Here is a 16733-nt window from a genome sequence, read left to right as displayed (position 1 = left end):
CATTAAACTCCATGTTTATTCACCAAAAAATGTGTTTTTGGTATTTTTTTGGAGTGCCTAGAACGGATTAATTGGATTTACATTGATTCCTATGGAAAAGTTTGCCTCGGTTTTCATCGGTTTCGGTTTTCATCAATTCTTTTCGGACGGATTTCCAACGAAAACCGAGGTTCCACTGTGTTCGGTTGCATGAATAGATTTACCTGTTTGGAGGCAGGGGAAACCCCTTGCTACCAGTCGTTAAAGAATTTAGCATGGAATGTAAAATGGAAACAACTAACATCTATAGAAAAATATGAAAGGATCCCTTACATCAAGTTGAACATTTAGTTATCTTCAATGATATCACATACTGTGAAATATTTAAGTGTAACAGCATTATGAGAAATGCATTACCTAAAGATCTTGTGATATTTTTGTGGATTGGTAATAAGAGTCTACATTTTTTTTCTTTTAGGCTCACTTTCAGAGTCTTTCCAATAATTTCTATGCCAATTCTTTTTTCTCAGTTTGTAATCTAATGGTATGTTAGATTCTGTCTTCCTTTAGTCATCCAAGTTCACTGGGTTTACTGACTCTTAAATTCATTCCTCTGGGGTTTACTGACAAGATTCATCCCTCTGTTTTTCTGTCCCCGGCACTATTAAAACCCATCTTCATTCTTTATGACTTCTCATTTTGTGGAGTTTTTAAATTGGTATCACTCTCTTTCATTTTCATCCTCTTGTGTTGTGAATCCTGCTACATGTCTCACCCTTTTATTCTGGCCTGTGGAGTCACTTTTCTTCTATTAATTACATTGCTTAGATCCCGTCAATGGTTTGTGCGCACAGTAGATAGTCCCTGCCATGGATCACAGTTCCTGTTTCTCTAAAACATCTGCTTGCGCAAGATCAATGGCTTTCAGTTGGCCCTTGCACAAATGGAATTTTTTAGCAAAAGTGTGCTCCACAGCTGACTATCGAGCATGTACGGAACTCTTTCATAGGATCCAAGGCTTTTGGTTTGTTTCACTTTCTATAGTCTGTGTGAAGTGGAAGGTTGTTACAATGTTCCTGCAAACTGCTTGGACTTTAGCTAGCGGTGGAAAACTAGGCAATTACAGAAATTGCTTCTTTCTGCTTCCTGGCTGTCTCATCATGATACATGAATAATTTTAGGTGACTGTGATTCACTTAGTTGATCTAAGAGCCCATAAGGTAACAGTTACTCTTAAATTTGGCCGAAATCTGGTCCAAGCCCTTTAATGAATCAACAACAAAAGTTTTAAATGATTTTTATGAACTGGTGTTTTGGAAGACTTTTAATAAATTGTAATTTGTCTATCCTTACAGGCACACAGACAAATGGCCTGGACTTTCAGAAACAGACTGTGCCTGCCACAGGGGCAATCTCTACAGCCCAGGCCTTCCTTGGACACCTCCATCAGGTAAGTTGTTTTAAAATCCCAAGAGTTAGAAGTAAGTATAGTGGACCTTTTCTCTGCATGATAGGAAGCTGAGCCCATGAGTAGATATGGCAGCATGCCTGAAAGTTCAAGAATTAGTTACTTGATCCTGGACTGTGTAGCTCATTGGGGGAAGAAAATAAAAGCAGCCAAAGTTAAGAGGAGTAGAGTTTTCTGCCAAAATGAGTGAGCTGTTTGCCTGTCAGTGGGTCTGTCTAGTATAATACCTCATTGGACCACGTGGAGGGAATTGTGTGTGTGTGTGATGTCCTCTTTTCCTTAGAATAGAAGGGCCCTTCATGGTAAGTGTCCAATGGGCCGATCCAGGTTCAGATCGCCACCCTGTCATGAAACTTGCTGGGAAAGCTGGGGTTTTTTCCTCTGTGTCTCTCTGCCTAACCAGCTTCACTGGGTTGTGCTGGTAAAATGAAGAAAGGGAGACCAATAAACTCTTCCTTGAATTCCTTGGAGGAATGATGGGATAAAAATGTATGATATAGTTTTTAAAAACTCATTCTCCGTAACAAGCCCTGTCTATCAAATAGAAGCTTTGATTAGGGATTGTGGTGTGTAGAAAAATGAGCCCATCTCCAAGTATAAGTTAACTGAAATATTTCCAAGTATCTCTCTGGTTGCATTCAACATAAGGTAATATATTTCAGCTTCTTTCTTAATATTACATGTTGCCAACTAATTAATGCTGTATGCCAAGCATTGAAAAATTAGTGTATGATTTTTGTTATCTCAAAGTTCAGTACTGCTGTGTTAGTGTGTTGAAATACTAAATGCAGTTCAGCTCTTTGACTCAATGGTAGTTACACAGAGCATGAGTATTTTTGGTGGATTTACAGAATGGATGGATTCACTGTGTCAGGTTGGTGCTTTCTTTTTATTATGCAATAAGCATATAAACAAATATATTATGAGCTACAACTAACGTATGAGTGTAAAATGGATTTTGATTCCTCTGTAACTTCCTCTTTTTTACTGAATGTCTCTGCTTTTCTTTATGAATTTTCATCTGTAGCACTCCATTGGAATGACTTAGATTTCTTGGCATCCCTTTATGTTCCTCACACATAAGATTTTTGTGGTTTCTCTTAATGTACCCTTCCCTGAATTATTCCCTCATCCATGTAATGAACAGCTCCTTTAAGTTCCTTTCTTGGAAAATTTCCTTCTCCTTCTAGCCTGCATACCCAGCTTGTAGTTCTTTCCAGTACCTGTTGAGGAAGAAGCAAATTAGTCCAAGTGTTCACAATGATAAATTTTAGGTACCAAGTAAGGCAGGAAAAGACAAATTACTGTCATGTTCTAGATACTTCTTTGCATTCTTTTTCTCCCCTTTTCCCTTAACGAGGAGATGGGGGTATTTGTGTCCAGGAGGACAATCCATTTCTTCACAGTGCTCAGCAGTTCTAACTCCCTTAGTCACTGCTCCCCTGTCAAAGGTTTAGCAGCCTTTTACAGTCTTGGAGTCAACACAGATGGCATTTCCTGTTTTACATCCTGCACTAACCTGTACATTTTAATGGACTCAAGACATTCCAGTCATGTCTCTCAATTCCAACCATCCCCGATCCACTATAGCTCAGGTGTCAAACTCGCAGCCCTCCAGATGCTATGGACTACAGTTCCCATCATCCCCTGCCAGCATGATCCTGGCAGGGGATGATGGGAAGTGTAGTTCATAACATCTGGAGAGCCGCGAGTTTGACACCTATGCACTATAGTGAATAGGCAGAACAAGGGATGTGGAACGTATGACCTGTCGCTGCCCATAGACTCTCCAAAGTAGCTGTAATTGGGATGGAGGAAGCAGCAAAAGACCAACACAGCATTGCCTCCTTCCCTAATGAACTTGGCCTCTGGGGATGGTTGCTGATGACAGGTGTTGGGAACATAATTGTGACTGAGTTAAAGAGGTGAGGCGGAGTGTGGTTGTTTCTTTTCCTACTCCCCCACCCCCATCCCCGGCCAGCTTTGCCAGTGGAGGTTAGGCCAGTGTCAGAGGTAAGGTTATGAACTCCCAAGTTGAGAAATTCCTGGAGATTTTGGGGTGGGAGCATGCTTTAAGCAGCCATTTTCTCCAAGGAAACTGATCTCTGTAGGCTGGGGATCAGTTGTAATTCTGGGAGAACTCCAGGCCCCTCCTGGAGGCTGCCACCCCTAGTCAGAGATGCTGGGCAAGTGAATCACTATTATTTTCCATTACACTTTCCTTTAGGAATGGATAACATCTGTTTACTCTGGGAGGGAAATAATAAGGATGGGGAAAGGAGGTTAACCCTGGCTTGGGCTTTTGGTAGCATCACTAGCCTGCATACCCTGCACACTGTCTGTGTTCTGTATTCTAGTTTGTTTGATTGTGCCAGCAGGAGCCATGGGGGCTGGTTCAGATTTCAGTCTGTGTAGCCCCAGCCTTTCATTTGTGTACACCTTCTGTGGTTCTGTTGCTGAAGTATTGCGGGATATTGGAAGTGTGAGTATAAATATAAAAAGGCAAGAAACTGAGGGTGAGGGGAGCAGTGGGGAATAGTGAAGCTGAGCATAGTGGAGAAAGAATAAAGCTGGAGAAGTTTAATGCTTCTACGCGTGTATGAATGTCATTCTCTCACATGCACATAGTCCAACTTCTGACCCACAAATCTGCAATTTCACCCAACCCCTTCTCTGATGAATCCACCCACAGCACCCTCTGTTTGTAAACCATGTGCTTGAGTGATTTTCTTTAACCTTCAAGGTAATTGGATGTTCATAAGCATTCTATAACATCTCAGTCCCTAAGCCAGTGGATGGTGAAAGCTTATTTTGTTCAGTTGAAGCCAGAATGTTCTACATAGTTTATAAATACTGCAACCAGCATGTGCTTCATTTTTTCCTTTTGCCAGGTTTATCAGATATATCGATTAATAGAGAAAATGACAGTTCTGGAGGCGGGGGGCATTTTGTATGGAATCTTCTTTCCTCTATCTTTAGGAGGCAGGAACAGAAACTGAAACTTCATCACTTCCCTTGCTGTCCTCCGCTCCCCTTCCTTCCAGTTTTGTTCCTGCCTCTATTAGGAGAGCAAGGCTTTTCTAGAGCTCCTTAGCTTCTTGTAGACAGTGAGCTCTGTTGTTCGTATACCGCGATTCTTCCTTGTGTTGTTCGTTGTGCTGACTTCCCCAATCATTGTCTTCCTCCATGTGTGCATTCCCCCCCCCCTTTCGTTTTTGGGGCCCGAGTCCCTGAAGACCAAGCCTTGATACAAGGCACTTCAACAGGCGCTATTTTGACCACTCTTTTTGGTGTGAAGAAGGGAAGAAGAAGAGGAAATTCGAAATGGCCAACATTTCCTTTTCTCCCAATTGGGAGAGTTTTGCTCAGTCAGCTGCTGAAGCGACCAGAGATGCAGCGGCCAGGGCTTCCCCCACCCACCCAGGGACCAGTTGGGAAGACCCTTCTACAGTCACTAACGCCTCCTTAGACTGCCAGCTGTCCCACCTAGGGTGCTCAAGCTCGCCTGGTCAGGCATCCAAACTCCATTAAAACTGCGGTTCAAAGTGCCACAGGTCGCCTAGTGCTTTACAGAGCAAAAAGGCGCCCATAAAAAGCAACTACGCTGGAACATCAGGAAATGCACCTGAATCATGGCAAGTTAGTTCCCAGGGGCGGGAGAAGCAGATCCTGAGGAGGGAGTCCTATCTGGGGATCCAGGGACTTGGAGCAATATTTCTCCATTAGAATTTGCACAAATCCTCACTCAGTCAATTACGTAAAAGCTCAGTTAGAACCAACAGACTTCCCAATCCAGAAACTCACTCCCTCACTCCGTAGGGTGCCCTGCCAGGGAGGATTACCACCCAGACCCTAACACCGAGAGTGCAGAGGGTCTCAGTGAGGGAGAATACCTTGAGGAAGAAGGCCAATTTTCAGACAAAGGAGAGTGGGTTGTGGATCCCACAGACCAGACATCTAGATTCTTAAAAGCAAAAGACTTGCCCTTCCTGATTAAGAAAACAGTGTCTGCCGTAGATCTCCAGGACCCAGCTGATGCAGAGAGGATCCAGCTAGCAGGCAACCACACAAACCCGTCAGGGGTCGTCCCAAGGAAAACTAAGACTACTTTCCCCAGGAGGACGATATTAAAATGTTTTTCCCAATGACAGAGTCTTTTGAGAAAAGAATTAGGTGTGAATGGCAGAACCCTGCAGCAAGCAAAGCTATGCCCCTTCAGCCAAAAAAGCTTTATGTAGTGCCTCAATATGTAAATCGCCTCCTTCAGGTACCTTTGGTTGATGCACCTGTTGCAGCCATCCAGTCAGGGGCGGGGGGGGGGGGGATAGTTTTCCGGGATGGAAGAGGGCAGCTCTGTCAAAGACCCACAGGTTGGAAGATCTGATTTGACACCCGAGAGCACTTGAATGGCTGGCGATGACAATGAAAACTCTTAATTTCGTCAGCCACGGTAGCCAGGGCCCTCATAGTAAGGTTAAAGAAAGTGATAGAAATCCTACCCCCAGAAGAGAGAGGTGTTAGGGAGGGCATCGATTCTGCTGGGTGCATTCTTCCTTGCAGATTCTACCCTAGATGCCCTCACCATGGCCGCCCAATCCATGATATCCTCTGTTGTCCCCAGACGTTGACGCTCACTCTACGACTGTAGTGTCATGATGCACTTTTCAGGGCAAAAAACTCTTTGGGGTTTTTCTCCTGCCTACCAGGAGAAAGGCCCTTCACTGTAAGTGCCAGTGGACCATTTTCTGCACATCTAAGTGTGCTTTAATGGGATAACTTTCTCCTCTTTTTTAGAGGAAAAAGGTACCCAAAATGATTATTCAAAGCTGTCTGACTTCCAGTGAAGGCAGTTTTGGAACAGTGAGGCAAGACACATTTCTTAAACATTCCTTGCTAAGAGTTAGTGACTATTGGAAATCTTTGAAGTGGTCACTGTTATATTATCTGCTTAGTAAGAATAATCAGTTCCCAGTGGTTCCTAACAGAGCCATCTTACCATTGCACAGTTTTATGCCACAGTCAGGGCTGACTTTAAATTAGTTTGACCAATTGCTCCCAGTTGGGCTCCATGCCTCAGGGGGCCCCAGACTAGGGTAGTCTAATCTTGTCAAGTACACACAGCACTGCAACGTACACCTAACATTACATTGCAGGTTTTTCCAGAGAACAGCAACGATTACAGTTTTCTTCTGAGTTCTTAAAAAGTCAGTAGTGGTTGTTTATGCTGTTTGTATTCTGATTTTTTTTCTGTACTTGAATTAAACAATATTCTAATTACAGAGGGATTGCTACTTTCACATGTAAAATGGTCGGCTGGTTCTGATCCCAAGTAACCTTTATATTTTTGGTATATTTTTGCACCTATAAGTTTCATAAGCCTTTAAGATATATTAAAACTGCTTTTGGGGGAATGCTTGATATAGAAATGAAATTCACCCAGTCCTCAAAGTAGATGTAGCTCTGTTTGGTCCATTAACTCACATGCACTTTTAAGTGCACATTTTGATTGCTTTCCATTTTACCATCAAGGTATAAAGTCTATAATAGACTTTATATCTCTGTGGTTCAACAGACCTTGGCTGTGAACCTGGGGCCCCACCAAAAATGTTCCCAATTGGGCCCTGCAGCTCCTAAGGCCACCCCTGGCCCAGTGCCATTCAGAATCTCTAATCAGAAAGTTTTTGTTCTTGAGCAGTTAAACTCAAACCTTGGTGAAAATAAGCTTCCAAGCGTTTGCATGATACACCTAGAAGACTATATTCATATGCTCATGCAACAAAGAGTTGAACGTAGCCAGAATTTAGTAGCTTGTTAACCTAGCCAATTCTCCAAGACAGCTGTGCAGGATTCTGTTTTGGACTCTTTTCTCTAATTAATGCAGTTGATATCTCAGAGTACTGTTGGGCAGGCAGATTAAACTGGTTGCTGGCATTGGAGATAGGAGCTTTTTGGAGACAAATGGTCTGCTTGGTGACAGATGGCATGTAATAATCGTTCAGACAGAAATGCAGAAATGTTGAAAAATGCTCAAAGTGATGCTTTCTTGCAGTGTTGCTCTATCTAGTTTACACAACTTTTGGTGGAACGTTGTGTTGAATTTTCAGGACTGTACTGGAGCACATGTGAAGTAAAACATGTCAATGTTTTCCATTTTAAAAATATTTCACTGAATATGGCCTTAATGCTTTACCTAGGCCGTTTCTGCACGGCCCCCTCGCGCCCCCATGCCGGCAGGAGTTCCGTCGGCGTGGGGGCGTGCGACCAGGCAACGGGGAGGCCGGCAGACGGCAGGGCGGCTCCGCACGGAGCCGCCTCTGCGCCCTCCCCCGCCCCACTTACTGTGTCTTCCGCTCAGCGCCTGCGAAGCCCTCAGTTCGCAGCCCTTCGCCGCCCTCCGACCCCTGGAGGTCGGAGGACAGTGTGGGCGGGGCTGCGCCGCCCCGCCGGCGACGAGGAGGACACAGTAAGGGCGGAGGGAGAAAGCGTCTTCCGGGCGGGCGCTGTTCGCACCAAGGCTGCAGGAAGACGATCCCTCCCAACAACACCCCTTTAAAGGGTTGTTGTTTAGGGCGGCTTGACGCCGCCCTGGGGGGAGGGAAGAGGCGTCAGGTCGCCGCTGCTGCGTTGCAGCAGCGGCGCCTGTGCGAACGGCGGCCTGGGGGCGCCTTTTTTGGCGCCCCCAGGCCGTCGTAAACGGGCCGTGCAGATACGGCCCTAGTTTTGAACACATGTGTGACTTATCTGTTACATGTTACAAATAAGGGTGTATTTCTGTGGGCTGTGAAAAAAATTTAGTCATCTTCAATTCATAATTCCAATTGCTCATATTTTAAATATTAAACCCAATGGTGTGTTTTGCTGGAATTGTCATCGTCCCTGTCCCCACCCACCCCCACCCCCCACAGACATACTTTTAATAAAATGACAGTATACTGTGGTAGACTTATTGGCTGTTTTGATGAAATGCTATACTTTGGGCCCCTTTACAATTTACAGTTTCTGATCCAGAGGTATATTTGTTCTTCAAGTGTGTAGTATATGAATGGTGGATTTGGAGCCTCTATATAGATTGGAAACCAATACTTTGGAAGTTATCTCTCTGTTGAAAAAGTAGCACATGAAGCAGTTGCCAATTCCAAGTAATTTTTAGTAGTGGGATATTCACATATTTGCCCTTTATTCTAATTTACAAAGGATGTCGTGAAGTCAGAAGAGGCACGGAACTGAATATTCTGCCACTCTATGGTGATCTAAGGAACTGAGAGAATATTTTTATGTATTTTAAAGATTTAACAGTCTGGATGAAAAGAGTCCACTTTTTGAAGATTCTCATTTACAGAAACTGCTGGTGGTAACAGACTTGCCACATATGCTCTGTCTTAACTTGACCAAAGTTAAAATGAAATTCCACGCATAATAAATTGTTTTTCAAAACTCTCATTCTTCCTATATTGTCTTTTCTTCGTAGGTTGGCAAAACTTTGTTTTATAGCTAGTTGAAGTCTACAAAGTCCTTGTTTTGTGTTTTTTTAAATTCAACATTATTTTTACAGGTTCAGCTCACTGGATCAAGTTTACAGGCTGCAGCCCAGTCCTTAAATGTACAGGTAAGAGTTTCTGCGTCTTGTGCATTTGCATCAAACCAATACTTTGCAGTATTCGCAGAGGTCATTTTGGAACAAGTGTTCTGTAGTACATCAATGTTGTTGTTTTATTTAAGATGAGTAGTTCTCGTGCTGTATTACAGAAACAGATCCTTGTGTACGGTTTGGCTTTCAGCCTGGCTTTTTTGAAAGCTGAACAGAATTGGAGCAAATGTGAAATTGTCAGCCTTGTACATAATTTGTCATTTGGTTTCCCTACTATAGTAAATACTTATATTTTACTTATAGTAAATACTTTATACTTTAAATATATTATACTTTAAATATATTATACTTTAAATATACTTTAAATACTTATATTTTAAAGCTGCCTGCTGTTCCCTGCCCTTGCAGAGTGCAGCTGACTGTTTACCGTGTGTGTGATACAGGGTGCCCTGAGATCATCAGAGCAGTGCATCAAAAGTGAAACACACATCGTGTTATTGTGAAGTGGCTTCATTCTGTATGAGAACTAAGGAACTAGGATAGAGCAATCTTGGAAACCTCCTGGAACATGTACCTAGTTACATATGATGATTTTGAGGGGGGAAAGGAGATAGTGACCTTCCTCCAATAGAAAGAGACAGAAAATTGCCTCGGTTGCCATGGTAAACTTTCAATCCCTGAGAGAGATGTTGGCAAACAGACTATATCTCCAGTGTAGAATGTTTACAGTCCTGTGCTGTAATTATCTCTCAATGACTGGCAGAATTAATCAGAGCCTCTATGTTAATTAGCCTGCTCTGCAGTCCCCAAAACAGGTGGTCGAAAATATGCAAATTATGCAGAATTTTAATGTTCTGCATAAGCAGTTTTAATTACCATAAACCCCCTCTTCTTGTTTTTCCTTTTCATGTGCTTTCTTGCTTGCATTTCATCCCTCATGGCTACAGGAATTTCCTATTTTATAAAATAGTTTTGAATAAATTCCTATATAAATGCTATGATTTACAGACTAACATGAGAGTTTGTGTGTTTTCCTGAATGCAGTTCAGTATCTAAGGTTTTTCAAGTGAGCACCCTGTTTATTTTGCAACTTTTCTTGGACTTGAGGTATTTGTACTTGTATGGAAAGAATATGTATTGGCCCAATCCAAAAATACCATGTGGGCAATGCCACACTCTCAGTGCAAATGGCTGCACAGATTTATTTGGAGCAAAGAAGTGGGGCAGCTGAGGAGCTTCATGTAAATTAAAGCCGGATTTGATTGAATTAGAGAAGGAAGTTTTCTTCTTTTTTTAAAAAAAGTATTCAGATGCATCATAATTACTATGCCAAACAATGTACTAGCCTCAATCACCATTCATCTGTGTGAATTGGGGGTCTTGAACGTATGGAGTGATTCTGAACCTGGGTGGCTGTTTGGGGAATTGTTAATTTAAAACTCGTCATTGCTTTTTTCTTCCATTACAATTGGTATTGTCACATGAAATCCTGTTCCATTATCTACAATTATGCGATGGGAATTAATTATTACAGTAAGCAGGTATTTCTCAAACCAATTAACATATATCAGTCATAAAACTTTGTAATGAAGAACTGTGAAGATGGCTATATCGTCCATGTTTTGCTCTACAAAGGTTTATATATTTTCTTTTTTAGTCTAAATCTAATGAAGAATCTGGGGACAGTCAACAGCCAAGCCAGCCTTCCCAGCAGCCTTCAGTGCAGGCGGCCATACCCCAAACCCAGCTCATGCTGGCCGGAGGACAGATTACTGGGGTAAGATGAGCCCGGGTGCACTGTAACAAGCCACCCATCTTAAGGTGTTGCACTAGCTAATTGTCCAATTAAAAAGCAATACCAGTTCATTGCATTTTAATTCCACGCCTATCTGGAGAGCAGATATCCTTGCTTTTACCTATCAGTGTCAGACCTAGTCATGGAAGTGCAACCATCTTGGTGTCCTGATGGAAAGTCTGTGTTGAGAGAGAGAGAGCGATAAATACTTCCTTCTTAGTAATGTGTGGACTTCGGGGAGTGTGATGACAATGTGCTGGTTTCTTTTTCCTGTACAAGCAGTTGTGAAGGATAAAGTTGAAGATTATTTCTTGCTGCTGTGAGAGTTTGTTTTGTAGTATTATCAATATCATTCTCTCCCACTATTATTTTATATCTATTTGAAAATTTTGAGTGAGACATCATCTCTATACTAATACCTAACTCTATTTTTCCATTTGGATCAAGTGTAGGAATAACAGCTTCAGTTCTAAACCAAGCTGGAACTTTAATTAGGACCAGCTAATTCAAAATGAGCTTGTTTTAAAGGTTCACAGAACTTCTTCAACCTGCATATCTTTATTTTTTTTCCAATGAAAATGGGAAAAAGGAAGGTAGATTGGTATTGATGTAAGGTACTAAAGAAGTCTGTTGTATTACAAAACAACTTTTAAAACAGTGGTTCAGGAAACTGTTTGCAGGTTAAATTACTTTATGGCTGGTGGCTCAGAGGTCATATTTGGGCAATGAAGCATTGGGCAGACCTACTTTGAAAATATAAACGTCAGCAATTATTCATATGTTGTTCGAATCAGAATACACTGGTTTCTGGTTCATCAGGGAGAAGGTTGAAAGAAAAATGTAATAGTCCTTTAAAAAGTATTAGAAACGTGAAGAAAAAGATAATAATACCTTTTATCTCATAATACCCTTTATAAAAATCTTACTATAAATAATGTAACATTTATTTGACACTTAGTCAGGGGACATTATGTTTTAATACTCTTATACCAGTCAGAAAAGGCCAGTGTTGGACAGCGTTTTCATGTATCCCTTTGGTTTCCTTTAAAGTATTGATAGTCCTTATATTGGTGAAGTAGGAGATTACAATGCACTTCAGTCCAAAGCTAAGGCTTTTGTCTCCAAGCCTCACCAGTATACCACCCCTACTATATGTCCTATTTATAGGATTGTAAGTAGCTTCATGAATCACTGCTGTAACTTGCTGAAGATGGAGTTTCTGCAACTTTGTCTCTTCTTGCCCATCCTTCTCTTCTAAGAAAAAAAGTTCTGTGAAATCTAGCTCACTGCTTTGTAATTTTTAGTTGGTCCTAGTGAAGATATTATATGACATAGTGCTAAGGCAATGATTGGTTGGTTGAATGGTAATCCTGGTTTCTGATCCCTGCTTTCCGAAGGACGATCACCATCTGCTAACATTTTGTGTCGATTCTGCAGTCAGTCAAATGGTGATGGGTTAGCTCCAGGTAGAAATGGTCAGGTGTACCAGTCTGCTATCAGTTGTTTGCAGTTTACCTGGAAATCTGTGATTTAGCGCCTGTCATCCAGACATTTATAAATTTAAGCTTGACTACAGCCAAACATTTTGTGTGGAGTTGCCCTTGGAAAAAAATGTGGAAACTTCAAGTAGTGCAAAATATAGTGTGTCCTGTAGTTGCATGGAGGCAGTTTGCTCAGCTCATGTGGTACTAATCTGCACTATTTGCCAGCTGTCTTCTGGGTTTGTTTCAAGGTGTTGTTTTTTTAATTTATTTTTAATCATATACTGCCTGAATCAAACCTCATGACAGAACCCCTCTTCTTTATGTGCCTAGTTCATGCCACAAGAAGTATTGCCTGTCATGGTAAAAGGTGGTCTTGGCTTCATGGCACTTCCCAGCTAGGGAGACCAATGTTAATGCCAATGTTAATGTTTTATAAAGTAAAAAATATACTTTCTGACAACCATTTGTATGCCTTCGGTCAGTTGTTTAAGCTGTTTAAATAGTTGTTCCATTTTTAAATTCTGATTTTTCTATACAGTGGTTGTATTTAGTTGTATATTGAATCTTACTTCAAAAAAGGCAGGGGTTAAAATATATCTATATACTAATAGCATTGTTAGCCAGATCTGAGGGTATTTAAATCCAGAGACTGAAACAGTGAAAGGGCAAGACAGAACTTTTTACAAACCTGTATATTGCCCCAGGTTTGCAGAAAAATGTTAAAGCTTAAAAAAAAAATTGGAAGGTTTTAAAAACCTCCAAATGATAAAAGGAGTACCTGTAGCTTTAACAAAGCAGTTCCTTCAGTGGCTGTTGCTAGAGAACCACTGCATTCTAGTCTTCACATTTCTGTGAGTAAAAGACAGGGGAAGGGGGAAGCTGCTATTTCCAGGGCTGTTTTGCCCTTTGAGGGAAGACTGGCTAGGGTTGCCAGATCCAGGTTGGGAAATTTCTGGAGATTTTGGTGTGGTGTCTGGTGAGGGGGGCAGGTTTGGGGAGGGTAGAGATTTAATGGCATGAATCAGCCAGACATAATGCCATGAAGTCCCCAAACCAGCCATTTTCTCCAGGGGGACAGATCTCTTGTCATCTAGCATTCAGTTATAATTCTGGGAGATCTCTAAGTCTTACCTGGAAGCTGGCAACCCTAAGCCTGGCAGAAGCCTCTGGGTGACTTGATGCCATCTGGCTTGCATGATTCAGCTAGGCCTGGTTGCTTGCTACTGTTAAGCAGCAGCCACCCAGTGAAAGTTACTGTGGTGTAGCAGGTAGAGCTTCAGAGTAGGGTATGGGAGACCCAGGTCTGTATTGCCATTTTGCTGGGGAAGCTCACTGAGTGATTTTGGACCAGTCACATACTTTCAGCCTAACCTACCTCACAGTGTTGTTGTGCAGATTAAAAAAGAGAATGTAAGCTGCTTTGGTCCCCGCTTTGGAGACAGATGGGATATAAATGCAGTTAATAAATACAGCCAAAAATGGCTGACGAATAAAGGGTAGATTGGTGAAAAGGTGACATTAAAGCATGTGGGAGGCAAAGGGGAGATGATTTGGAGCTTGCCAGGAAGCAGGAAAGAGGAAATGGTGCAGGGAAGGGATACAGGGAAAAGTGAGGTGCCCCCCTTCATCAGTCCTTGAGAGTTTCTTAGCATTCAAGTGGTCCTGGCCCAGTGTCCAGCACCACAAAACTGGACCTAGTAAAGGCTGCCAGGGATGGGTGGGGGTGGAATTTGAAAAGATTTAGACAGAGGTGCAAATGAAGGTAGGTTGCTATTGGGTAGGGAACAGAATATGGAAGGTTTCAGGGAGGGAAAAGAAGAAATAATGGGGAAGGGGTCCATGAAATGGCTCCCACAAGTCCTTGTGGGTTCCTTCTTGTATATGTATAAGGTTGAAACACCCTGCTAAGTAGTATCTCAATTTTTTTTGCTCAGAAGGAGAATTTCTTCCAGGGCAGCCCCTTGAAGATTTTAGTAGGACACTTTGGTTTCATGTTATCAGTAAATGGCAGCAAATTTTCTTTTACTTGGCAGCATTTTTTAAAAAAAAGATTTCTCTTGCTCTGGATTTGCTTTTTTTTAAAGTCTCATGAGAGTGCTAACATGTTCTTGGTGATATTACAGAAGTAGTATTAGACTTCCATGATTACCATGAAAAAGGGTCTAGGTTTGTCCTCAAATCAAATGTTGATATGCTCACAGTTTCAGTCATGTTCATGAATATCAGATGAACTAATTAAGTATTTTTTTTACAAAAGTTACTATTGATCTCCGTTTTGTTTGCCATACCCCTGTTGATCTCCTTTTAAAGTCTTATGGGACTGAGAATGTTTATAAACTATCAGTGTTTGTTTCCATTGTAAGGCTGAGAGTAAAAAATTACATTCTCTTCCACATTTTGAAGATATGAGTGGGAAATTGGAGGCTTTCCCTCCTTGTTTATTATGTAAAAGTTGGCTGCCATCTGTAAACATATTGTGTTAAATTTGGTCTTATTGATGGCAGATGGTTCACAGGAAGATGTTATAGAGTAATGCTTTCCATATTTAGTGGGCTTTAATTTTAGTCTGATTTTTACTCTTCGTCGTCGTTATTTGTAAAATGCATGTTTGCGTCGTTGCAGCGAACAGCCTGTTCCAAACACGTTCTCATTTTCTCTAACCTCTTGGCCACACTGAGACTGGATGCGGGTCTTTTGAAGATGGCGATTCTTTCAGTGCGAAAAATTGGCAAGAGTGGCCATGTACAGGAAAGAGTCTGACACCACCTGTTTCATAGAGATAATGGGTGTTTGGAAACTGGCAGAGATGTCAACCCACCAGCTCAATCCTATCAAAACAAAAAAGGCAGACGGGGGGGGGGGGGATGACTTGGAGAGAAACAAATGAGGCACATGTTCTTTAGCTATATCTTAAGGCATAATGGAGATGATGGAACATGGCAGGGATTCATGCTAATGTGAAGCAGCTGGAGTATTATCAGTTTGTTTGGTAACCACGGCCAGCATTGCTATTTCTCATTCATCTGGCTAATCACTTGGGCTTCTGGTGGATGTAAATTTCCTTTCATAGCCTGTCAGTGGATGGTTTGTTCTTTTTGCTTGCTATTTCCTGTCACTGCCGATTCTTTCTATTGCTTGCTGGCTAATTACGTTTTTCACATTAATCTTGAAGCGGAGCCCCAGAGAAGCTTCTATAATCCCAGTTGTACCAGTGGTCACAATAGGCTCGGTATAATGCTTGTGCCGGTACCCTTCGGCAAATTTTAAATCAACTGCATGGGCTGATTTGTAACGTACCTGAAGCAAACAGCTGCCTTTGTAGAAGATGATTTGTCTAATGAAAGCAAGACCAGATAAAGCATTGAGGATTCCCAGGAAGGATTATTCTTCATACCACTAACTTGTCTCCTCAAACTTCTTTGTAGCTCACATTGACACCAGCCCAGCAGCAATTATTGCTACAACAGGCACAGGCACAGTTGCTGGCCGCTGCAGTGCAGCATTCAGCCAGTCAGCAGCACAATGCTGCAGGCGCCACCATCTCAGCTTCTGCTGCAACGCCTATGACACAGATCCCTCTGTCTCAGCCCATACAAATTGCACAGGTGAGCTTTGCCTTTCCAGGTGTGAATAGTTTTGGCCTGGCCAAACACATCTCCTTTTGACTCACTCTCTGAAACATCTAAATGAAGACTACAGGTACCATGGCTCTTAAATACTCTTGAATGTGTAGTCTTCTGTACCCTGCTGTTCACCAATGTGGTTTAGTGGTTAAGAGCAGGTGGACTCTTGGTTTAAAACCAAGTAGATTGTTTAAATAGTCCAGATTCAGCTTTTCTTCAGTATATTGACCAGTATTGCAGATCCATGTAATGTATTTCTTTTTCTTAAATACTTTTTTGCACTTTTGGAATTTTTTTGTGGAAAAATTTTTAAAAAATATTTTAAGAAAAGAGCAGGTAGACTCTAATGTGGTGAAACCAGGTTAGTTTTCTCACTCCTACACATGAAGCCTGGGGGGGGGGGGAGTGACATTGGTCTCGTCAGTTTGCTCAGAACTTTCTCAGCCCCACCTGCTTCACAAGGTGTCTATTGTGGGGAGATGAGGGAAGATAATTGTTAGCCACTGTGAGACTCTTAAAGGTAGAGAAAAAGTGGGGTGTAAAAACCAACTCTTCTTCCAATAATTGCACATATCTCTTATGAAAATCTATACTTTCCCTCCTATAACTGATGTAAGTTGCCTTCTACAATCAATTCAAGGGTCTATTGTACATAATAGGCAATGGTTGGAATTCAGCAAGGTGACCTAGGTTCAAATCCACACTTATTGGTGAAGCTCATTGGGTGCTCTTTGGATAATTGTGTATTCCTCAGACTAACCTACCTCATGGGATGTTACAGGCTATCCCCCCCACC

The 16733-nt window shown here is 41.9% G+C and overlaps 1 protein-coding gene across 2 annotated transcripts in view; it reads left to right on the top strand.

The window, feature by feature from the left end:
• POU2F1 (POU class 2 homeobox 1) overlaps nucleotides 1-16733 on the top strand; it is a 153490-nt gene that overhangs the window by 113583 nt on the left and 23174 nt on the right. For both annotated transcript variants that reach the window (XM_048492625.1, XM_048492624.1), the window contains exons 3-6: nucleotides 1335-1429; nucleotides 9000-9053; nucleotides 10693-10812; nucleotides 15740-15919. In XM_048492625.1, coding sequence (XP_048348582.1) covers nucleotides 1335-1429; nucleotides 9000-9053; nucleotides 10693-10812; nucleotides 15740-15919 — 449 coding nt within the window. The remainder of the gene's footprint in view (nucleotides 1-1334; nucleotides 1430-8999; nucleotides 9054-10692; nucleotides 10813-15739; nucleotides 15920-16733) is intronic.

Source organism: Sphaerodactylus townsendi, linkage group LG04, assembly GCF_021028975.2.
Source record: "Sphaerodactylus townsendi isolate TG3544 linkage group LG04, MPM_Stown_v2.3, whole genome shotgun sequence".
Classification (NCBI taxonomy): Eukaryota; Metazoa; Chordata; class Lepidosauria; order Squamata; family Sphaerodactylidae; genus Sphaerodactylus; species Sphaerodactylus townsendi.
The sequence above is the reverse complement of the archived record's forward strand: the minus strand, read 5'-3'. Positions and strand labels throughout refer to the sequence as shown.